Consider the following 23,837-nt stretch of genomic DNA (forward strand, 5'->3'; position numbering starts at 1 on the left):
TGTAGGGAGATTCCCATCTCTACAAAAAAAAATTTAAAAATAATAATAATGTTAAAAATAAAATATAAAGAAATAAATAATCTTCATACTGAAAAGTGAATATCTGAAAAAAATCAGGAGGCATTCAAGTGTCACTCATGCCATTAAAGCAGTCTGTATTTAAGTTGACAATTCTGAGTCTATAAATTGTTTTCTTCTTGTGTTCCCATCCAAGGTGAACTGCATTATTCAGATCTTGACTATAGAGGGCTATTGCCTTAATGCTAATCTGTGTTAAATGAACCACATTCTATAAGTCAGACTTAACTTGGTAATTCTGCCACCATTAATCAATAAACTGAAGAGTTAGAAATCGATAATACAAATTATCTATCCTGGGCCCCATCCCCTTCCAGAAAAAAAAGCTATGACTCAGAGGTCAGATTACTTGATCACCCAGCTAGTTAATTGTTGATCTAGTACCAAAATCAGGAAAGCTACTAATCCAGCTCTCAAGGAAATCGAGGCTAAACAATAACATAAATACAGGGACACAAGTAGAATAATTAATTTTATATTGCTTAAATAATTTTCAAAAAAATTAGACACTGTATGCAAACAGGACAAGAATATGTCATACAAGAGGCTAGGAAGTATTTAGATTGTACAAGGACCTATTCCTCTTAATAGACACTCAGCACATCCCTATAAAAAAAAAAAAAAAACTACAGATTCTTCTGTTTTCTTTCTGCTTTATGTTCATAGATAATGTGTTTTAAAATTGTAATGTTCTGGAGAGTTTTTCTTCCTCATAGTAAACACAAATCATATGGAAATAAGGATACCTGGGGACTGAAATCACTCCTGCTCCAGATTTAGTAGGATTACACCTCATTTTCACAGCAGTTGATCGGCCATTAATACAAGATGTTGTCGTTGTAGAAGACCTATTGTAAGCCAAATAATATTTTTAGAAAACAGATATAATACAGATTATAAAGACAAAAATATGTGAATAATTGCTCTCAGGCTTCATGAACAAATGAAAAAGAAAAATGTATTAAAGTTCACTAATTTACAATTTTAATACAATTTCACCTCATTTACTTTCATTGCCTATGAAAAGTTGACTACATTCCCAGGTGATGTTATCATCAAAGTATTTAGTAAAGATATTATCATTTTAATAAATATTATAATCAAAAATATTCTTAAGGAAAAAAGGACCATATCTACTTACGCTGATGCTTTGATATGTGAATTATAAATAATTATTGCCTAGACAGTGAAATAGTCTCTTTATTTTTTATTTATTTTTTTTTTTTTGAGACGGAGTCTCGCTCTGTCGCCCAGGCTGGAGTGCAGTGGCACGATCTCGGCTCACTGCAAGCTCCGCCTCCCGGGTTCACGCCATTCTCCTGCCTCAGCCTCCCGAGTAGCTGGGACTACAGGCGCCCACAACCGCGCCCGGCTAATTTTTTGTATTTTTAGTAGAGACGGGGTTTCACCGTGGTCTCGATCTCCTGACCTTGTGATCCGCCCGCCTCGGCCTCCCAAAGTGCTGGGATTACAGGCGTGAGCCACCGCGCCCGGCAAATAGTCTCTTTATTGAATACACACACACACACACACACACGAAACTATATAAGGCTTTCAAAATATTCCATGTTTCCTACTTTTTACTATATTTCATTTAAGAACCAGTTACTAGTTATTAAGTATAAGCTACATTCTAGGAACCCTCAGGTGACATAATCGATCTTCTCTGCCACAGGAACTCACATCTGGTATATGATTACATACACACAATTATAAATATGTGAGTATTGGTGTTCCGTATATACTAGTTTCTTTTGATTAAAATACAGTCAAAGGAAACAGCATCTTCACTTACTTATAAAAGAAATGCACATCTGGTATTTGGCTTGGTGGAACTGGGAACATATCTTCTTTTATATTAATATTTTGCAACGTGGTTTCAACTGTAACTCCTAGATGATATTTAGAAAGAAGCTATTAAGCAATATGGAAAATTGGTTTTATTTGGTCTCTGTAGATTTGAAGAGAAAATAGCTTTAGTGACTGTCATTTTACAGTATTTACAGAAATGCTGTATTATATTAATGCATTCATGGTAAAAATAAGAAATTTTCCAAAGTCTCCAGAATGAAAGAGATAAGATTCTACTCCCTAGCTTTATAATTTCTTTTCACTTCCCCGGGTCTTGTTGCCTGAATCTAATGCAAGCAGTAATTCGATAATCTATGAAGTTCTTTTCAGTTCTCTAACATTTCAAAAGTCCTTTAAAATTTTCATTCTCCAGTGACTTTTATCGAATGAATTGGGCTGCTTTGCTAATACAGCTTTTTACTCATATTCAATACAGATGTATTTGAAAAAGCAAAAAATTTTGTGCCCTAATAATTTCCAAAAATAACTCTGAAATTTGCTTAATCTAGTAAGCAGAAAACTAAGGCCTTTTTTTCCCCCTGCCTCTTGTAAGCAAAATAACAGAGCCAAAACACAAGCAATAAGAGCAAACTTTGCTTCAGAGTTCCCACTCTGAGCAACCCCCACCGCCCCCAGGAACTGACCTTGGTGCTGAAAGTCAATGCTAAATTCCTCTGGAGTCTATACTACAGCAATGTTCTCACATCTGGCCACACATTCGAATCACCTATGAAGCTTGTTAAAACCACAGGTTCCTAACCCCCATCGTAGAGATCATAATAAATTTGATCCCTAGGAGTCACTCATTAGAGAGCTAGATTCTTCTTGAAACTTTCCTATGGCTGCCAGGACTACAGAGCCAAAAAGGGAACATGAGGAATGAAACTCAGCACCTTTGCTGTTTGTCACCTGCTTACTTTTGGTACGAGAAAAGATGATGGAAACTGGTGGCATATAAATGATTTAGGTGTAGATTGTGTTTGTTTACTATTCTTATTTTGTTTTTAGTTTTAGTTTTTAAAATTGGTCTGCCTCTTAAACTTCTAGAAAATCTGATGCCAGGCACAGACCCTCAGAAAATGTCATACTTATATATGAATTAACACATAAATGCAGAAGCTTCTCAGAGACTACTCAATAGTCCCCACTAGTAGGAGTTTTTTCACCATCTTACAAAGTGATAATGTAAAATTACCTGTGGGGGCCTTAATCATCTTTTGCAAACGCCAATACAATGACAAGTTATCCACAGCATAATTTAAGAATAAATGTATGCATGCATATATGAACCAAAGGAAGCTTACCTAAGAATGTATCTGCCAGAATGATGGATTGTGATGACAAGGCTGCTCGGAAACCCTTACTTTCAGAAGGAATAATTGTTGACTGGCATACAAATGCCCCTACCAAATTTGTGTAATCATCTGACCCTGCCACTATTTCTTTTACTGTAAAGTCTGTTATATTGTTGGTACAGAGAGCCATCTTCTTCCCCTAGGAAAATAAAGTCATAAAAGAAAGTTTTTATTGGATGTCAATCTCTAAACTTAGTCCCAACTAGCTAGTGACCCTAGAACAGCAGTGGCTCTCTCCTCACTGCAAGGATTCTGATTTAGTTGATCGGGTGTGAGCCTTAGCCATCCACCAGTACTTTTTCAAAGCTCTCAAGGAAAGTTCAATATTCAACCAAAGTTCAGAGTCTGAAGTTATAACAAATACAGTAATTCAAGACTATACTGCTCTTCCCACTATAAGCATCATTTGTAATAAATGAAAGTCATCAAGCTTAAGAAAATACAAGTAATCTATGAAATGTTCAATTCCTAGAATAACAATGCATGCAAAGAGACCAGCAAACTGCCGTTTAAAGCTTTAATGCCAAAGAAAAAGAGTTGGTCTTCCTTTTCCTTTATGATCCTATGTGTAGCAGAAAGGTAATGTGAAGGCTAAAGAAGAAAGCAAGTCGTACTGCAGCAAAATTCTAGAAAAACACCTGAATTCTAAATAGTTGGTCACTACAAGTGTCTTTATTCACCTACTCTTAGATTCAATGATGTGTATCTGTTCAACCATACAAGTTAAAGGGAATACAGAGATTTGGTTTTCTAATAATTTAGAAAATAATTGAAGATATAACTTATAAAAATGGAAAAATTGTTTAAATATACTATAGTCCCACTGCAAAGGACTATAGCTTGCTCCATAATTTCTACAAAGTAAATGTAAAAATAGGAAAACCATTTCACTGGTGTTGGATATAGAGTGTACACAGATGTGTAAAAAGAAAAATATAAAAGATTCTCTTTCTTAATGCAGCTAGCAGACCTAACCTATACATTTTTCTCCCACTACCAGGCCTTCTCACCACTATATATTTTTTTACTAGGCTTAAATTAAAATGTTGAAGCCAATAACAAATAATGAAAAAGAGCAAAGAAAAGGTACTTAGGAAAGAAAAAGGAAAATAGTGGAAGCTAAAAGAAAAAAAAAAAGAACAAAAAGGAAAGAAAGAGATAGAAGCCAAAGGGGAAGAGAAGAGAAGGTAGAAAAAAAGGTAGTGCTAATGTAGGATAAGATTGTGATAGAAGTATGACAGATAATGGAATTAATCTTATTCACTGCTTCCCACACTATCTGGCACATAACAGGTATTTATATTTATTGAGTGAACTGAGTAACTAATCTACTGAGTGTCTTGGATCACCCCAGGTAAAATCAAAACAGGACAACTGTCATACCACGTAAAATGTTATGGATCTTTTTGTTTGAAAACCTCTATGGTCATCAGATCTCTTTTTGTTTCCTTTGTGCAAAGCTTTGCACAGTATCTCATAATGAAGACAATTGAAAATATAGGAGTTAATATGGGAAGTGACATGGAGGAAATGTCCTATTCTGTTTCTACTCTGCATGCATATACCTGTACATACTTCCCAACCCTAACCTCATATGTCCATTAAAATATTGGGAATTATGGTCCTGTAACCTCTCACCATTGCCAGTATCAATTAAGATTCCTCTTCTTCTCACAGAAAATAAAATCCATTTGTATGATTTAAGCCTACATTATCAACTGATATTTGGCCCTGCATGTCTCCTTTTTATTTTGAACAAACTTCCTCTTGAAAGTCTGTTTCTTTCCATAATGGTTGAACTAGTTTACAATCCCACCAACAGTGTAAAAGTGTTCCTATTTCTCCACATCCTCTCCAGCACCCGTTGCTTCCTGACTTTTTAATGATTGCCATTCTAACTGGTGTGAGATGGTATCTCATTGTGGTTTTGATTTGCATTTCTCTGATGGCCAGTGATGACGAGCATTTTTTCATGTGTCTGTTGGCTGTATGCATGTCTTCTTTTGAGAAATGTCTGTTCCTATCCCTTGCCCACTTTTTGATGGAGTTGTTTGTTTTTTTTCTTGTAAATTTGTTTGAGTTCTTTGTAGGTTCTGGATATTAGCCCTTTGTCAGATGAGTAGATTGCAAAAATTTTCTCCCATTCTGTAGGTTGCCTGTTCACTCTGATGGTAGTTTCTTTTGCTGTGCAGAAGCTCTTTAGTTTAATTAGATCCCATTTGTCAATTTTGGCTTTTGTTGCCATTGCTTTTGGTGTTTTAGTCATGAAGTCCTTGCCCATGCCTATGTCCTGAATGGTATTACCTAGGTTTTCTTCTAGGGTTAAATGATCTAGAACTAGAAGTACCATATGACCCAGCCATCCCATTACTGGGTATATACCCAAAGGATTATAAATCATGCTGCTATAAAGACACATGCACATGTATGTTCATTGCAGCACTATTCACAATAGCAAAGACTTGGAATCAACCCAAATGTCCATTAGTGACAGACTGGATTAAGAAAATGTGGCACATATACACCATGGAATACTACGCAGCCATTAAAAAAAGGATGAGTTTGTGTCCTTTGTAGGGACATGGATGCAGCTGGAAACCATCATTCTCAGCAAACTATCGCAAGAACAGAAAACCAAACACTGCATGTTCTCACTCATAGGTGGGAACTGAACAATGAGATCACTTGGACTTGGGAAGGGGAACATCACACACAGGGGCCTATTATGGGGAGGGGGGAGGGGGACGGATTGCACTGGGAGTTACACCTGATGTAAATGATGAGTTGATGGGTGCTGACGAGTTGATGGGTGCAGCACACCAACATGGCACAAGTATACATATGTAACAAACCTGCACGTTATGCACATGAACCCTAGAACTTAAAGTATAATAATAATAAAAAAAAAGAAAGTCTTTTTCTTTTTAAAACACAAAATTGACAACATAAACAACAGTATCACTTTCTCAAATAACTTCCTGCCTAAAAAAGAGGTAAGATTGACAACCCTGACCCATTTTTATGAAAACGAAATGTCCTCAAAGCACTTACACCATAGCTCCAAGCTTCAGGTTTCAACTGACTGCGTAAGTGATTTGATACACTGAGAACGAGACAAGGTTGCCCCTGGTGGAGAAATCTGCCAATATTCTAGGAGGCAATAGAGGATCTAAGCAATCAAACTTCAGTTTCTGACACTTGGTTGATATCCATAGAGAATTCACGGGTCCATTAACACAGAAAATATCAACTCAATCAGAGCTGAAATATAGGTCCATCTCACCTTGACAGACAGAACTCACCTCATGCCCACACAAACTGATATTGAAGAAATGGAAGTATTTTGTTCCTTTGGAGGTGAAGCTGGGGCCATTCATTAATGAGCCCACACTGCTGAGGTTGCTAAAGTCATAGTGCAAACTCTGATTTTCTTTTTCATGGTAGAAAAAGCAGTCACTATAGCAAACCGAATGGTCCTTTGATTAAAGATAAAGAAACAATATAGCAGGAAAGAAAATATTAGCTGCTACTAAAATGTGTTTGAAAAAAGTTCTAGGTGTAAAAACTATTCCAGTAATTTAATCTTAGCTATAATATACTTTACCACACTAATATCAAGAATTTCTAAACTCTAACTAGATTTTTCTAGCCAGAGTTCAGAAAATTCAGAATCTTTTAAAGACAGAGTAAAGTTATCCTCAGGTTTGTTCCTCGTAGAAACTTATTTCTTCAGAGTGAAGAACAATAGTAAGAAATAGCCAAAATTCTGTTGTGTAAATTTAAACAGACAGTAAAACTGCTTTGTCCTTCACTCATAATATGGCATCAATCTTTGCCATTAAAAATTGTAAGAAACACTAGCTGTTCCCAGATGACTGCTACAGCCAGCCTACAGATAGGTAGTTTATTTGCTGTACCTAAACAATACACAAGAAATCAGTTTTAATATTTTGGAAAAGCATTCTTATTTGGGAGCTTTTAATATTTTGTGTCACCAGTAACTAGTATTTTCATGACATACAGTAAGTGTTTAATAAATGCAAGAAGGGAGAAAAGAGAAACGGTAAATTGAAAGTCTTATTTCAGAATAAATAGCAACCTCATAGCTCCCAAAGAAACGTTAAGGAGAACCCTTGAATTTCTCTATTAAAATGTGCTTTCATGCGGATACCTGAAATGCAGACCCACTTACCTGATTGCTTTTACTCCCAGGCCCACATGGAATACAAGCCTCTTTGCCATAGACCTGATGTATGGACAGGTAGGTGTCAGGTGGACATTCCTTGCACTGGTTGGTTTCTTTCTCAATGTAGTGGCCTGGAGGGCAGGGGACACACGATGAACCCGACTGTTCAGAACCGAGGGCACAGGCACGGCATGAGGACGCCACCCCATCAACTGCATTAGTGGCTGTGATAGAATAAATCTTCACCATGTCATTGATGAATCGTCTATTCTAAAAAAAGAGCAGAAAGTAATGACTTCTGCCTTGGGGCTTAGTTGTACAACCAGATTATGTCTTACGTTGATATCATCAAAATAACTAAATAGAGTGTTCCAGCCTAATAGTTTGTAATTGACAATAGATTAATATCACTGCTATTTGGTTCTTCTTTTTGAAAATCTTAAATCTTGACACCAGAAACTAATTTCCACAATAATAGAGTTCCAGGAGTTTTGTCACAATTACTGTGAGATCTGTCACAATTGGTAGAAATTAGGATGCAATTAGAGACCTCATATCCAGAAGAACTAGTATAGTTTAAAGACAGGAACAGTTTTTTATCTCCCAACATTGTTTATTCACATCTTAGCCTAAATCAAATGATACAATAGGATGTTGAAAGTGTGGCAGGGTAGAAATGCCTTGGAATGGGGATTAGAAAATCTTGGAAGACTAGGACCTCTAGTCACACACAAACATTAACTGTGTTAAATCAATGCAATCACACAATTTGACTGAGTCTTCCTTTCCTTCTCCAGTCCTTTCCCTAATCAACATAAGAAAAGATGTGAACTAGAGAGCAAAAACCTGGGTCTTATTATGATTTTCCTTCTTGTAACACTGGGTCACTTTAAGGTCTGGCTTTAATTAAGCAGTGGGCATCACTCTATCAGTACAGAGCAGTGTTACCCCAGACTACTTAATGCTTTTTGTCTGGGACAAAGATAAATTGAAGGCAAGGAAAGGTTCATGCCCCACAGGACGGTAATCTTAACATTCATAAGGAATAACTAGAGTCAAGTACAATCTGGGGAATTTGTTCCCCACTGAAAGCCTGAAGAGAAGAAGAGAAAAAGCCATACATTTGCCACCATAGCATTACGGCCACTTTTGAACAAGTGGTTTCTCTTGTTCTCACCTTGGGAAGGTTACATCTATGGAGATCCACAAAATAAGTCCTGCTACTATTGAAACATATGGTACAATGGAATATACTTAGGGGAGGAATAGGTCTATTCTGGCAGGGAAAATAAAATAAAGGAAATGATTCTGTGTGTTAGCTCAATTGTGTGTACATACACATTCTCCAGGCTGTAAAGGAAATATTACTGTAATGAAAAAATAAAAAAACACTAGTTAATGGCTCTTAGATAAACATCAGATGACTCAGATGAAGAGGAAGAAAGTTGCCCATCTTCACAAAGCCTCAGAAAGCTTTAAAAACAAGCTATTTTTAGAGAACTGCAAAATTAGATTTTCCTTCTCGTAAGTTTCCAAAAACTATATTTATTCAGAGTGAAGAACAATTCAAAGACATGTTGTTATTTTATTCCATACATTCTTACTCTCAAAAAATAAAAAAATTATCATTTTTATACCACTGACTCCATAACCAGATTATTCATTCTATATTTTTAAAGAAGCAGTCTTTTCTCTCAAATTTGAGTGATCACTTTGTATGTATCTCCACAAGGGGGCATCATTAGTGTATTTAAAGAAAAAAAAAGTACTTGGAACTTACATCTTGACCCTGATTAGTTCTCTGGAATGCCCATGTAAATGTAAAAGTTGCATTCTTGAAGATGATATGGGTGTAAGCTTGTTTTTCTTTGGTTCCACCCCATGATTCTACCACATTCGTACTTTTTCTATTAATATCCTAAAACACAGTGGAAAAAAATATATTCAAATAAAACACAAACTCAACATTAATATACTTGTGTATATATTACAAATGTATTTATATTTAAAGTAAACCAATTAGAGTTTATGACTATTTACAAACAGAGCATGTAATCCCAGAACTCTTAAAACTTACCTTCAAGTCTGCACAAGCACCTCACTCACTCAGTAATCACAATATATCAACCACATTGTTCATGTAACTTGAAAGAGGTCTCAAATCATAGTATGTTAAAGGGTTGGGGTTTTTTGTTTTTATTGTCTATTTTTGTTTCATGTGTGTGATCTGGCTTGGGATATATACTTAGAAGAGGAAACATAACTCCTCAAACTTCTTACAATAAACTTCTAAGATGATCATTGAATGGAAAGGCTTGCAATTTTTTATCTTTTTCCTTCAGAGATTCTGATAGGGAGGTCTTACATAGGAATTCCAAGATCCCCTGAATTATACTTTCAAGTTTCAGGGTTACTTTATCCAAGTGCATGTTAAGCAGAACGTTATTTTACGTTCATGAAATCCTCTCTTGCTTATACTTGACTTCCAAAAGGTTTAATTTATATTTTATTTCTTATTTATTTAACTAAATTCAAGATAATATTAAAATCACACAAATTTGTGATATTCCAACTGATATGCTGTCGTCAACATGACTAGAAAGCAAATATTAATAAGGTGACCAGATAATGTAACACACATCTAATTTACATAAAAAGAAAACCAAGCCTAAACCCTGAATTTTCTAATTTTCCTGGCAGAAATTCTGATAGATCACTTAGGAATTTGAATGGGCTTCCATTAATTATCTGGGATGCTGGCAATAAGGTTTCATGAGCTCAAGACAAGTCTCTTTGTTTTTCATCCTTTGATAATATAGGAATCAAACATGTGATAAAGTAATCAAATATGCTCTAAAGAGACACATCCTGAGTTCACACCACAGACAGGAATAACAGAAAATGCTCATCATACATTATAGAAATCCCATGCAACCAAACAATGAAATCATCATTCCCAAAAAGCAGCTCATAATATATCGATAGTGCTTCATTAAACATCATTATGGGTTATAATAAACGAAATGTAATGCATTAGTGCACATAATACCACCTTACATTTGTGAAGCACTACGTGATATTCAAAGCATTTTATATATTATTTAGTTTGAGATCTCCAAAAGTCCTGTGAGAAGATCAAATCACACAGAGGAAAAAAAAAAATGGCAGACTTTGCTAAAAGCTAAAAGCTCTAGGATTGATTCAACAATATAAATATCATGAGATCCCTACTCTCAGGGATGCCTGGTTGAGTAAGAGAGACAAAAACATAAATAAGTTCACATAACTAAAACAGGGATTTTTCAAAGGGTTTTAGAAGCACACAGGAGAGAGTGGCTAACTTGACTGAAAGGAGTAAGAGAGAGCTTCTGAGAAAAGGTGAAGTCTGAGCTGCCACTGAAGTATGATTGGGAGTTCACCAGACAAAACAGCAAAAGGAAGAATGTCATTCTAGCTTAGAGTGTTAACACATAGGGAATGAAAACGTACAGAGTGTTCCACTAACACCAACAAATTCAGGTGACTAAAGAAAGGTGAGTCATAAAAGCAGGTTTGGAAACAGAGGCTGGGGAAAGAATACAAAGAGCCATAGAAACACCACGTTACAGAATTTGAAGTGTATTCAGAGGCCGTTGGTTCTCAAACTCTAAAGTATTTCAGAACCACCCTCAATGCTTGCTAAAATACAGATTGCTGCGACCATAGAGTTTCTCATTCAGTAAGACTAAGCTGAGACCCAGAAATATGCATTTCTAACAATTTCCAAGGGGACCCAGGTGGTGCTGGTCCAGGGGCCACACTTTAAGAATAATTGCTATAGGCCATAAAAAGCACCAAGGGAAGGGATAGCTTTGTTCTTCATGCCTCTACTGTTCAATTTTGGGGGGTTTTCTTTGTTTTGTTTCGTTTTAGAGATGGGGACTGTTGCTCAGGCTGCAGTGTAGTGGCATGATCATGACTAACTGCAGCCTCGACCTCCCGGGCTCAGGTGATCCTCCCACCTCAGCCTCCCAAGTAGCTAGGATGAAAGGTATGCACCATCGTGGCCAGCTAATTTTTTTTTTTTTTTTTTTTGTAGAGATGAGGTTTTGCCATGTTGCCCAGGCTGCTCTTGAACACCTGGACTCAAGCAATCCACCTGCTTCAGCTTCCCAAAGTGCTGGGATTACAGAAGTGAGCCACCACGCCAGCCTCTACTGTTGTTTTTCTGGTTAAGGATAATTTTGGCTGGGCGCAGTCACTCATGCCTGTAATCCCAGCACTTTGGGAGGCTGAAGTGGGTGGATGACCTGAGGTAAGGAATTTGAAACCAGCCTGGCCAACATGGTGAAACTTCATCTCTACTAAAAATACAAAAATTAGCTAGACGTATGGTGCATGACTGTAAATCCAGCTACTCAGGAGGCTGAGGCAGGAGAATCACTTGAACTCAGGAGGCAGAGGTTGCAGTGAGCCGAGATCACACCACTGCACTCCAGCCTGGGCGACAGAGTAAGACTTCGTCTCCAAAAAGAAAAAAGATAATTTTGACAGCAGTATAGATGAAAGAGTAGAGATGAGAAGAATGTATAGGAGACTACTGAATATTCCAGTTAAGAAATAATATTAGTCTGCATTTCAGCAAAGGCACTGAGTATAAGAAGAACAAACTAAAGAAATAAGGAGGCAGACTTGGGAGAATTGAAGACTTGTGGGTTATTTGTGATACAGATGGCTGTACTGAAGATTATTCATGATCTTTTACTGCTACAAAGTCGATATTTTTTTTTTTTTTCAGAAAAAAAGTCTGCCTTCATTTAAGCTATCACTAATCACAAATAAATGTTTAAGTCTCCTCACATTTTGCATATCCCGGAGAAAATTGTTAATAAACTGTTAACTAGCTACTAAAAGGCATTGGAAAAAAAAAAACACAAACAAAAACAAAGCAGGTCTGTGAAGTAACTATTTAATTGTAATGTTAAACTCTTAGCCAACAACCTTCTAACTCTCACATAAGGTCTTAGTAATTTTCGTGATGCTTTCCTCAAGCTAAGAGTAGAGATTTGTATGACATCTAGAAAAGAAACGGGCAACATTATGACATGGCATAGTGAAGTCTTTTTTCTAAATGCTCTCTTTCTTCTCAGTGTTCTACATCTCCATTATTTTCTGCCCTGACTTATTAGTACAATGTGTTTTCCTTCCAGATAGTTTGAATAGCTGAATGGTTATCAGGGGAGAATTTTCATTCTGCTGGTGACATTTTCATGAAGGAATTTTTTTTACCAGATTAATATTCCCTGGCCTCTATCAGTCACCCAAGCTCCCTCACTTAGTCTTTCTCATGAGGAATAAACAGGTTATTTGTGGACTTCATTGCACAATTCTTAATTACTTTAGATATTTTTTAATGTTTATGAAAGGTGCTAAGAATATCAAAAAAAAAGGATTTATTATCCCAACTTGCCACAAATAAATTTACACTTGAAGGAGAATGCTAAGCTTAGAAATCTGCCCTGAAAGCTGCCCATCCACTTACCACCATGAAGTACAAAACACAGTCGGCTGAACAGAGGGTCTCAAAGACAAACGTTATTCTTCCTAGTTCAGAACCCATGGCTCCAGTCATAGATGTTGGTGGTCTATTTGACAGATTAAAATGGCAGTATTCATAGTATGTTCTAAATACAATTTACAATAAAATTAAGCCACTATTTTTATTAAACAAAAAGCCATGCTCTTCTCTTCCTCTAATCTACCACTTCCCTCACCCAAAACTCCTTCCTCACTTAATCCTACCTGACAACACCCTTCGTAGACATTGAGTCCACATAACCATGGTAATATGCTTGAACCTCTTATTGTAAATGATACCATCCATCCTAAAGGAAAAGACTCCTACTGGGTAATTTCAACATGGGGAACTAAAATGAAATGGGATTAAGAAATTTCTAACATACTATTTTACCAAGAGAACTGAGAAAAAATAGATAAATAAACCACAAGATATTCCTGCAAACAACTTGGACTGACCTCTTCAGTAAGTATCCAAGAATCAAAGTTATTGTAGCATTTGGACACACTATTGTTTAAATTTTTCAGCTTTATCCAAGTAATATATAACTAACATTTATAGTTTCTCAATCACTAATTCTACGGATACTCTTCAATACAATACATTACCCTGTGACAGCTTGTTATTTACTAAGTATTTTTGCAATATTGTTCCATAAAGTAGCCCTACTTCTTTATTTATGTGGGGAAACAGGTGTGAGGATTCTTATAGAAAAGAATTAAAATTGTTTTCCTTACTTAAATCCTGGGATATGCAAGTTTAAGATCAGGTAATCATTGTCAGAACCTCCAGCCCCACTCTGGATATGATCTCCAGCCACCTCCCAACCTAGAAGTAATAAAAGTTATTTTATTAATAAAAATTCCATGAATGATTTCCAACAATCCGTTTAAATAAGGTAAAAGTAAGAAGAAGCATTAGTGTTTCCATTCAAAGTTAGAAATGCTACAAATGTTGCAAATTTCATGCCGAGGTAGATGTTCCAAGAGGAACCAAGTGACACATCATTTTGAATAAAAGATACTTAATGGGATAACAACAGTTTTCTCAATGAAGCATGATTTGTATTTTAACTAAAATAGATGGTCTCTATGTAATCTAATATATTGAGACTAACAACCCTAGTCTTCAGGCAACAAATGTGCAATAGAAACTTCAAATTACTTAATAGAAAAGATTTGGGACCTGAGGTTCATTCTTATAGTTTGTTGTATTGTTCCCTAATTTAACCCCTGTTCTGCATTCATTCACTTATTTATTCAGCTAGCATTTACTGAGTGCCAAGAACTATGATATGCACTGGGATAGAAAGGTAAGACAAAGTCCACCTTCACTGAGGAGTCAGTAGAACATGAGAGACAGACATACACAACTGTCAACAGTTGTTGAGCTGTGCACAGAGAACCATTATGAGGTCCATCTTCTGCAAAGTAACAATCAATATAAACTGAAATGGCCACAGTAAAATGAGGAAAAGAGAGGCTTCTCCAACATACCATCAAGCAAGGTTATTAATTAATGGCAGTACCTCAGCATTGGCATTTCCATCTCTAAAAGAAAATATCAGTATCTGCTACTGCAAGAGGTATAAGAAAGAAACTAAGGAAGAGGCTGATTCAGTGCTAGATTGACTTGGTGATTTTTGAAATGTTTTAATCAACAATTTATACAGAGGTGATATGTTGACTATACATCAATCAAGCTAATCTTAAAAATAATACGTACTAATGTACATACTTATAAGAGAGTTGTCCATTGTTTGGCTATCTACTGTGGTTGAAAAGAGAGATAAGCGGGTATAGAATTCTAAGGGTTGAATAGCCATAAAACAGTCTGACCCGGTGGGACAACAGGCCCTTGACTGCAGTGTAAGCAATATGAGAGGCACTTAGGTTTAAAGAGACTGCAAACTTGCAATGCGGATAAAATGCAGAAGGATATTCCCACTTGGAGCAATTCTATATTAAGAAAGGGAGGACTTTATGAAATGTTTCTCTGAGAACAACTCCTAGTGTTCAGAAATGCCATGAGGAGGGATAGAATAGGGAAGGGCAAAGAAAAGAAGGCAGTACTAGGATGGTAAAGAGAGCTAAGTTTGGAGCACTAATACCCCCGCAGGAGGAAATAAACATTTCCCATGTTTGAATATTGCTTATTGGAGAGTTCCCCAATGTCCTCCACTTTTTTCTCTGTCCTGAGAAACAGAGTGTTTTGACCCCTTTGAGACCTGGCCAGCTGCATGTCCTCTCCACTACCTGAAGGCTTGACCCCAAGCCAGGGCCTTGAACGTTCCCAGGCACTGATAGAGCTGTTTAGTTTGTTGTCTAAAATACTGAAAGAAACTAGCCCTAGCCTTGAGCTAAACTCCTCAAACCCTCATCTAAACTCTACAACCCGACTCCCTTCATTCCAGACACACCTCAGTAGAACATTCCTTGTCTTACTGTCCCTTGTGAGGTATGCTACAGGCCCCTCTGTAGGTAAATTCCCCTAATCAATGCTTTGGACTGATCATCATGGTGTTTAGTGCTTCTTTTGTTGAAATCCCAACTGGCCCTGTCTCAGGACAGTTTGGGGAAGTCCCTTTTGGGAGCGCTCCTGCCAGCCACTTTTGGGGCAACTCCAGCCACAGGTTCGGCCAAACAGAACACTTGTTATGGGTTGACTGTGTCCCTGAGAAAAGATATGTTGAAATCCCCACCACCAATACCCATAGATGAGACCTTATTTGGAAATAAATACTGTATGCATATCATCAAGTTAAGATGAGGTTATTAGGATGGGCCTTAATCCAAAATGACAGGTGTCCTTATGAGGGGAGGAAAATATGGTCACAGACATAGACACAAAGGGAGAGGATCATAGGAAGACACAGGGACACACAGACCCAGAGGGAGGATGGCCCTGTGAAGATGGAAGCAGAGACTAAAGTTATGATCTCACAAGTCAAGGAATTCCCGGGGCTACCAGAAGCTAGAAAAGGCAAGAAGGGATATTTTCCTAAAGGCTTCAGAGAGAACATAGCCCTGCCAACACCTTGATTTCAGACTTCTGGCCTTTAGAACTCTGAGAGAATACTTTTCTGTCATTTGAAGCCATCCAGTGTGTGGCACTCTGTTGTAGGAGCCCTAAGAAATAAAACACTGATGATACCCTTAGCAGGAAAAACACCAAGGAGAAGAAATAAAAGAATTGACTGAGCTGAACCCCCTGACTCAGAACTCCAGACTGCCAACGTGGCAGCAGAGCTGTGTGTGGAAAGACACATGCATGGTAATGTACTGGACAAGAAAAGCAGGAGGACAGTGGCCTCAAAGGGAAACCAGAAGGCTAGTATCAATATAAGTGCCTTAAGTGATAGACCATTGCTGTCAAATGTGAGAAATATGTGAGCCTCACCTGTGAGTTTAAATGTTCTGAGGACCACATTTTATAATGTAAAAAGAAATAAGTGAAATTTTAATATATTTTATTTAACCCAGTATACACAGATTATCATAATTTTGACATGTCATCAATATAAAAATTAACACTTTTTTTCATACCAACCAGGGCATACCAAAGACAGTAGAAAACCCAGGAAATACTGCCTTTTACTGTGCCCTAGTTGTTATTTTTATCCATTCTCAAGCATAAAAACTGTATGGAACAGTGTCAACCAGAATATTGATTTCAAAAACATTTACTGCTAACCTAACACCCTAACAGCTATTATAATTTTTATACATTCCCTTCTAGTCTTTGTCCATATGCACAGTTCAATAAGGGCATATTTCATATTTTCCTTTTTCCATAAGAGTGACTCTCATATTTTCCATGTTTCTACATATGTTTTATATTTTAAGATTATTTTGTATTTAAAAATCATACTTATATTTATCATAAAAATTTTAAATTTTAAAGAAAAATTTAAAAGTTGAAACCTAAAATTACTTATAACTTCATTACCTAGAAAAAAACACCATGTGCTGTGATGTTTCTTTTCACTTTATTTCAATGCATACATGTTTTTACATCACTGAGCTCTTATTATAGATAATTTTGTATCATGCTTTTATAAATTAACATTATTTCATAAGCACTTTTATAAATACTTCATAAACATGTTAATGACTGAAATAATATTTTATTATTCAGCTAAATTTAATTTGCATAATTCACCAACTCCCTCCCACTACAGGACTTACCTACTGTTGATTACACACCCATTTTAACCATTTGGTTTGTTTTTACCTTTAAGTAATATAATAGAAACTATAATAAACTTTTTTTGTAAAGCTTTTCTGTATTTTCAATATTTTTCTAAAAAGGAATACCAATAAAAGAGGTATTGGGTCAAATGAATATATTTTTAAATCAATATTCTGTGTTACTATTCTGATTTTGAAAGCAATGAGTGTCTATAAGGAATATTAAATACAGTAGACCAAATTTAAAAACAGAGTAATTCATACTTCACATAAACCTCCCATCTCCAAGGAATAGCCTTTTAACATTCTTTTTAGTATTTTTCTAGTGTATGCTTTTAAAATATATGCCTTAGATTTTACCATATAATCTACTTTATTTTCTGTTTTCTTTCATTTAGCATTGTCTTCTGATTTTTCTAATCATCATTCTATCAAAAATATTCCCCCATTGAGATAAACAGCAGTTCATTAATGGATACAAAAATACAGTTAAATACAAGAAATAAGATCTAGTGTTCAATATACAGTAGGGTGTAGTTAGTAGTAATTTTTTGTGTTATTCAAAACAGCTAGAAGAATTAGAATGTCCCCAACATTAAAAAGATCAATGTTTGAGATAGTATCCCATTATCCTTATGTGATCATTCCACATTGTATGCATATATCAAAATATCACATGTATCCCCAAAATATGTACAACTATTATGTATCTTTAGAAAACCACTAAAAATCCTTTGTACATCTAATTTTAACAACTTAACAATGTTATATAGTTATATCATAATTATATTTAACCATATCCCATTATTGAAAATTTAGTTTGTTTGCTCCTATTTTTCACTCTTATAAATAACTCTAAAATTAATATTTTTGTGCATAATTTTTCTTTACATCACACTGTTTCCTTGGTATAATCCCCATAAGTTGTATTTTTGGCTTGGAGAATAGGAACCTTCTAAATTTCTGAAACATTGCAAATTGTTTTCTGTACAACTTGCACATAATGATTGCATAATATTGCATTCCACTAGCATAATATAACTTTTGTAAACATTATCCTATTTCCGGATATTTCAATTATTACAATTTTTGTTGTTATAGATAAGGCCCAATGAACATCTTCATGAATAAAAAGTAACTTGTCTCTAACTTTGAATTTCTCTTAGGCAAAATTTTACCACATGAAGATTTACTTCTACATACCTGTTCTGTACCTGTGAAAATCAGATCAAGACTACATGAATCTCAAAGCACTCCAAATCATATAGTCAAGTTGGTCAAAGCACACTCACTTTAACTCCATGCCTGGGTAGGTGACTATCCCAGGAGACAGGCTGCCCCTGTGCCTCTCCATTTCACCTTTGTTCTTGTGAGTACTGCTCCTCACAAGGTTGGCTACTGCACTAGCCAGTCACAAAATATACATCACCTTTGAGTTTTTATGTTACTGTTTACTATTTCAACACTACACACTAATACCACACACTAATACTGCACAGATTTATAGGTTTCAGTTAATCATTGAACATTACTGAAAACTGAGAAAAATTTTAAAATAGACTCTCAGTAAATGAGTAAGCAAGTGGGTAAATCAACTATTTCCAGAGTTTAAGCTATGAGTAAGGTCTCTATAAGATCAAATTAAAGTATCAGATAATCTTTACTAGTAAGTGAATACACACACACACACACACACACACATATTTTATTGAGTTATTCAATGCCCTTGCCTTCCCAATCTTACTTTTCCAATAGGTCTTAATTTCCTCAACTTAAAATTCAATTATAGGGCATTTTAGGAAAAAAAAAAAAAAAAACCTTCATGATCAGGTAACAGCTATTATCTTATTCTTCTTCTCCCGGAGGACAATTTTTATTTATTTATTATTATTTTTTTGAGACGGAGTCTCGCTCTGTCACCCAGGCTAGAGTGCAGTGGCGCGGTCTCTGCTCACTGCAAGCTCCGCCTCCTGGGTTCACACCATTCTCCTGACTCAGCCTCCCGAATAGCTGGGATTACAGGCGCCCACCACCATGCCTGGCTATTTTTTTTGTATTTTTAGTAGAGACGGGGTTTCACCATGTTCACCAGGATGGTCTCGATCTCCTGACCTCATGATCTGCCAGCCTCAGCCTCCCAAAGTGCTGGGATTACAGGTGTGAGCCACCGCACCCGACCTCGACAAATTTTTTAAAGTGGGATGATTGCTCAATAAAGAAGATTATCTCACATTTAATATATAGATTGAGGCTTTGTCTTTTTCTCTTTCACTCATCTGTTTAACATTATTCAAAGATCTATTATTTGTCAATCTCTGTGCTCATGTATACACCTCATTTCCTATGACTCAAGCCTTTTTTTGAATAGGTATTGATTTAAAACATATGTGTTAAAAAACACACACATGTGTGTTTGCAATAAGTAAACATAATATAGAGAAAAGCAAGCAGATAAAAAATGCCAGTGAGGTGATAAGTAAAATGCATTTTAGTGTAAAGGACTGGTATATACAATACCTATCCCTAGCATCAAGTTTAAAGATACATACATTCATTCAACCATCACATACTGCAGAACACGTAAGTTCCAAGCCCTCTAAGCACTTAAAAGGTAAGAACAAATACAACTCAACAACTGTCCTGTTGAACTTTGCCACATTTTCAAAATGTCATTAGGTAGAATTCATATATACTTTGTAAATACAATCATAGACTTGACAGGCAAGGGGAATTTGAAGTCAGTTAACCCCTCACCAGGGCACAGTACTGAGCCAGACTAATCAAGACAGAAATCCCATCATGCTACTCTTTAAAATGGTAAAGAACATAGATTTCATCCCCCTCCTTGGTAAATCTATTCTGGCATTTATACCATAAAAAATGATCCTCAGTATCTACTTCAATATTACCTCCAAAAAATGCAAAATTAATAGTTTGTTCTTGTATGAACATTATCTGGCTGTGACACCACATTTACTATTTTTATGGAACAACCAGAAGATGGGCAAGTAGCCAAATGATAAGATTAAAGTTCCTCATACCCATACTTGGCATGTTTTAGAGAGCTGAGTTCAAGAATGAATGATGTCTCTATTGCTGAAATAGATCAAGTAGGCTGATTTTGAACTTACCATTCATTCCGTCACACTTTGAATTCCCAACATTGAAGCAGGAAGTTTTCATGTTGCCAGGAAGGACATTCCACCATTTATATTCAAAGCCAAGTGCAGGCTCCGTTCCTGCTGGACATGGTCTACAATCTACAGGAGACGAGTAGGGTCAACAATTAAAATTAAACTGCAACTGGACAACTTCCTCTTTCTCTGTTCCAAACACTACTACATTACAATTAGCAGGGAGAGAAGTGGAAAAAAAGATGTTAGACTACCAGTTCCCTCAGGATGTAATAAGTTTTCAAAAGAAATCTGGAAAGAACAAAATTCTAGATATAGTATACATATATACATATACTTGACTAAAATGTAAAAGGAAAAGGACAGAAACAAAATCTTTAAAAATAATTTTTTCCTTCATGTCTGGGAGTAGCCGTTAACACTTAATCACCCTCCATAAAAAGACTAATTATGAGACGAGTTCAAGTTCTCCTGAATGTGACCTTAGAATCAGTTCCTCCACCTTACTTATGAATAAAGAAAGATTTCACTCTTCCTATTGGTTATTCAACTTAACAGAATATTAATACCATTTATGAACTGATTAATTGAAATTCAAAATATTGACTATGTTGAGAAATGGTTGGGAGTTGAGGGCTTGAGGGGCTGGGAAAGTGCTGGGTTTATAAATAAGCCTGATTTAAATTGACAACTGCAAAATTGAAAGAGAAGGGTCTTTTCCAACCATTTTTAAATGTAGCCACTTTGCATCATCACATCAGTAAAAAAAGGAGTAGGGAAAGAAAATATTTTGCAAACATTTATACCTGCTGCAAAACTACTACAGATGACATTTTTTTTTAATTTATTTATTATTATTATACTTTAAGTTGTAGGGTACATGTGCATAACGTGCAGGTTTTACATATGTATACTTGTGCCATGTTGGTGTGCTGCACCCATCAACTCGTCATTTACATCAGGTATAACTCCCAATGCATTCTCTCCCCGCTACCCCCTCCCCATGACAGGCCCCGGTGTGTGATGTTCCCCTTCCTGAGTCCGAGTGATCTCATTGTTCAGTTCCCACCTATGAGTGAGAACATGCGGTGTTTGGTTTTCTGTTCTTGTGATAGTTTGCTAAGAATGATGGATTCCAGCTGCATCCAAGTCCCTACAAAGGACTCAAACTCATCCTTTTTTATGGCTGCATAGTATTCCATGGTGTATATGTGCCACATTTTCTTAATCCAATCTGTCACTGATGGACATTTGGGTTGATTCCAAGTCTTTGCTATTGTGAATAGTGCTGCAATAAACATACGTGTGCATGTGTCTTTATAGCAGCATAATTTATAATCCTTTGGGTATATACCCAGTAATGGGATGGCTGGGTCATATGGTACATCTAGTTCTAGATCCTTGAGGAATCGCCATACTGTTTTCCATAATGGTTGAACTAGTTTACAATCCCACCAACAGTGTAAAAGTGTTCCTATTTCTCCACATCCTCTCCAGCACCTGTTGTTTCCTGACTTTTTAATGATTGCCATTCTAACTGGTGTGAGATGGTATCTCATTGTGGTTTTGATTTGCATTTCTCTGATGGCCAGTGATGACATTTTTAAATGTCATTCTCGATGATGAGCCAGATATTATCCACCATCCTACAGACAAGAAAACTGTGCTTCAAAAGGTTTAAACAACTTGGATAAATCACACTGTTGGTAGCATGGTGGATATAGATTCAAATCCAAGTCAATTTGACTTCAGAGTCCTTTCTATGCTATCTCTCAAAGGCTCTGGATAGTAAGCATACAACATGGCTATATTCAAGCCATCTATCTGCAACTAAAATATTACAGTTGACTGTAATTTTTGTCTACTAAAACTAAAGAAATTCTGTAACCACTTTCCATTAAAAAAAAAAGAATTCAGAAAATGGTCACAGTAGTTCAACAAGATCATTTTGCTAAAGGCCCAGTTATTGGACCAATTGACATCCTACCTTTGGTTCCATCTGAAAATGTTCCGGGAGGACAGGGATGGCAAGAAGATGATCCATTGTTATAAAATCCAGGGTTGCAAGGTGGACAATCCTTCTTCTCTCCAGAAGGGGGCAATCTAATAGCATCTGTGAGATCCTCCCGGCAGATTTTGGGCTCTATCCACTTGTACATTATTTGTGTCTACAAAAAAAAAAAAAAAAAAAAAAAAAAAAAAAAAAAAAGTCATATAACATACTTATAACAAAAAATCTTAAACTGGCAGCATAGGAAAAGTGCAAATGAATAGAAGGGCCAGCCGAAAGACGCTAAAACATCAGTGACAAAATGAGAGAAGAGAGAGAACTTTGGTGGGGAAATGACTGGTACTTCCAAATGTTTTTACCCTAAGCTATAGGTGGCCTTCCTTCATACATAGCATGTTCCTCATCATGAAATAACTGTTTAAAATATAGGTAACCTGCTTATCACCCTTACTCTTCTATCCATTCATTCCCTTTATTCCATAGCTGACATTAAGTTTCTATGCAGTAACTTGTTTTTATTCATTTTGAGACTTCCACTACCCTCTTCCTTTCCTCCAACAGCACATTTCATTATGCTTTGCACATAGCAATCATGAAAAGGTTATTTTTCAAAAAGAATACATCAAGATTCACATTTCAATCCTGTCAGTTCATAATATTGGTAGTGTTTCTCTGAGTCTCTTTCAATAACCTGATGTTAGACTACAAGAGCTGTAGCTAAAATATTTACCCCAGAGGCTTCCAGGTCCTGATTCATGTGCTCTGAACATCATGATTAAGATAGCCTCTGCCTTCAAGGAGAGCAGTCTTTTAAACTCTGCCCTTGTATTCTCTCACACACATGCATTCACCCCCACACAAAGCAAAATATAAGAAAACAGCTGTAACTCAGCCAAACCCCAAAAGCCGATATTACCAAATTTTTATTCTCATTTTTAAACCAGAAATACCAAATGGGTTAGCCATTCCAAAACAAAATTGATATCTCAGTGGAGGAAAATAGAAAAGGTATTCTAAATGCAAAAATATAAATAAATCAACTATTTAATAACTAAATACGGCATTTTTAAAAGAGACTAAAAGTTCCTTTTCTTAAACACATAATCTGCTAAAAGTATTTTTTATCCTTTAAAACAACTTCTGCAATAGGAAATCTACTATTAAAGCTGGGGAACCAAAATAAAAGGCAATTGTCCATAGCTATTTCCAGTTAGTAGAAAATCACGTATAGTAACTCCTTTAGGCACCCAGTTTTATTCTCAAGTATTCTTACGGAAGAGTAGATTAACTTATCTGAAGAAAGATGCTTAAGAAAATGATTTAAAGTAAAAGTCTCAACATAATTATAAATAACATTTTTTATTTTTACAACTCTATTTTTCCACATTCATTTTATGACTTCGTCATGAAACACTTTAGCCATCCACTTCACACACCTGCCTTTCTTACCATCTGTAAAATAATGGCTGTTCCTG

At 36.0% G+C, this 23,837-nt stretch overlaps 1 protein-coding gene across 5 annotated transcripts in view; it reads right to left on the reverse strand.

Annotated features, from left to right (window-relative positions):
* The window catches only part of ELAPOR2 (endosome-lysosome associated apoptosis and autophagy regulator family member 2), a 176,300-nt gene that overhangs the window by 27,850 nt on the left and 124,613 nt on the right, over positions 1–23,837 (reverse strand). For 4 of the 5 annotated variants that reach the window (XM_024790942.2, XM_024790941.2, XM_071094763.1 and 1 more), the window contains 10 exons: positions 22,339–22,519; positions 20,349–20,477; positions 13,765–13,855; positions 12,992–13,094; positions 9,251–9,388; positions 7,477–7,740; positions 6,587–6,760; positions 3,234–3,423; positions 1,874–1,970; positions 825–926 (listed from right to left, as the gene is read on the reverse strand). In XM_024790942.2, coding sequence (XP_024646710.2) covers positions 825–926; positions 1,874–1,970; positions 3,234–3,423; positions 6,587–6,760; positions 7,477–7,740; positions 9,251–9,388; positions 12,992–13,094; positions 13,765–13,855; positions 20,349–20,477; positions 22,339–22,519 — 1,469 coding nt within the window. The remainder of the gene's footprint in view (positions 1–824; positions 927–1,873; positions 1,971–3,233; positions 3,424–6,586; positions 6,761–7,476; positions 7,741–9,250; positions 9,389–12,991; positions 13,095–13,764; positions 13,856–20,348; positions 20,478–22,338; positions 22,520–23,837) is intronic. The other variant, XM_071094762.1, reaches the window with a different exon arrangement.

The sequence above is a fragment of the Macaca nemestrina genome, chromosome 4 (genome assembly GCF_043159975.1).
Source record: "Macaca nemestrina isolate mMacNem1 chromosome 4, mMacNem.hap1, whole genome shotgun sequence".
Classification (NCBI taxonomy): domain Eukaryota; kingdom Metazoa; phylum Chordata; class Mammalia; order Primates; family Cercopithecidae; genus Macaca; species Macaca nemestrina.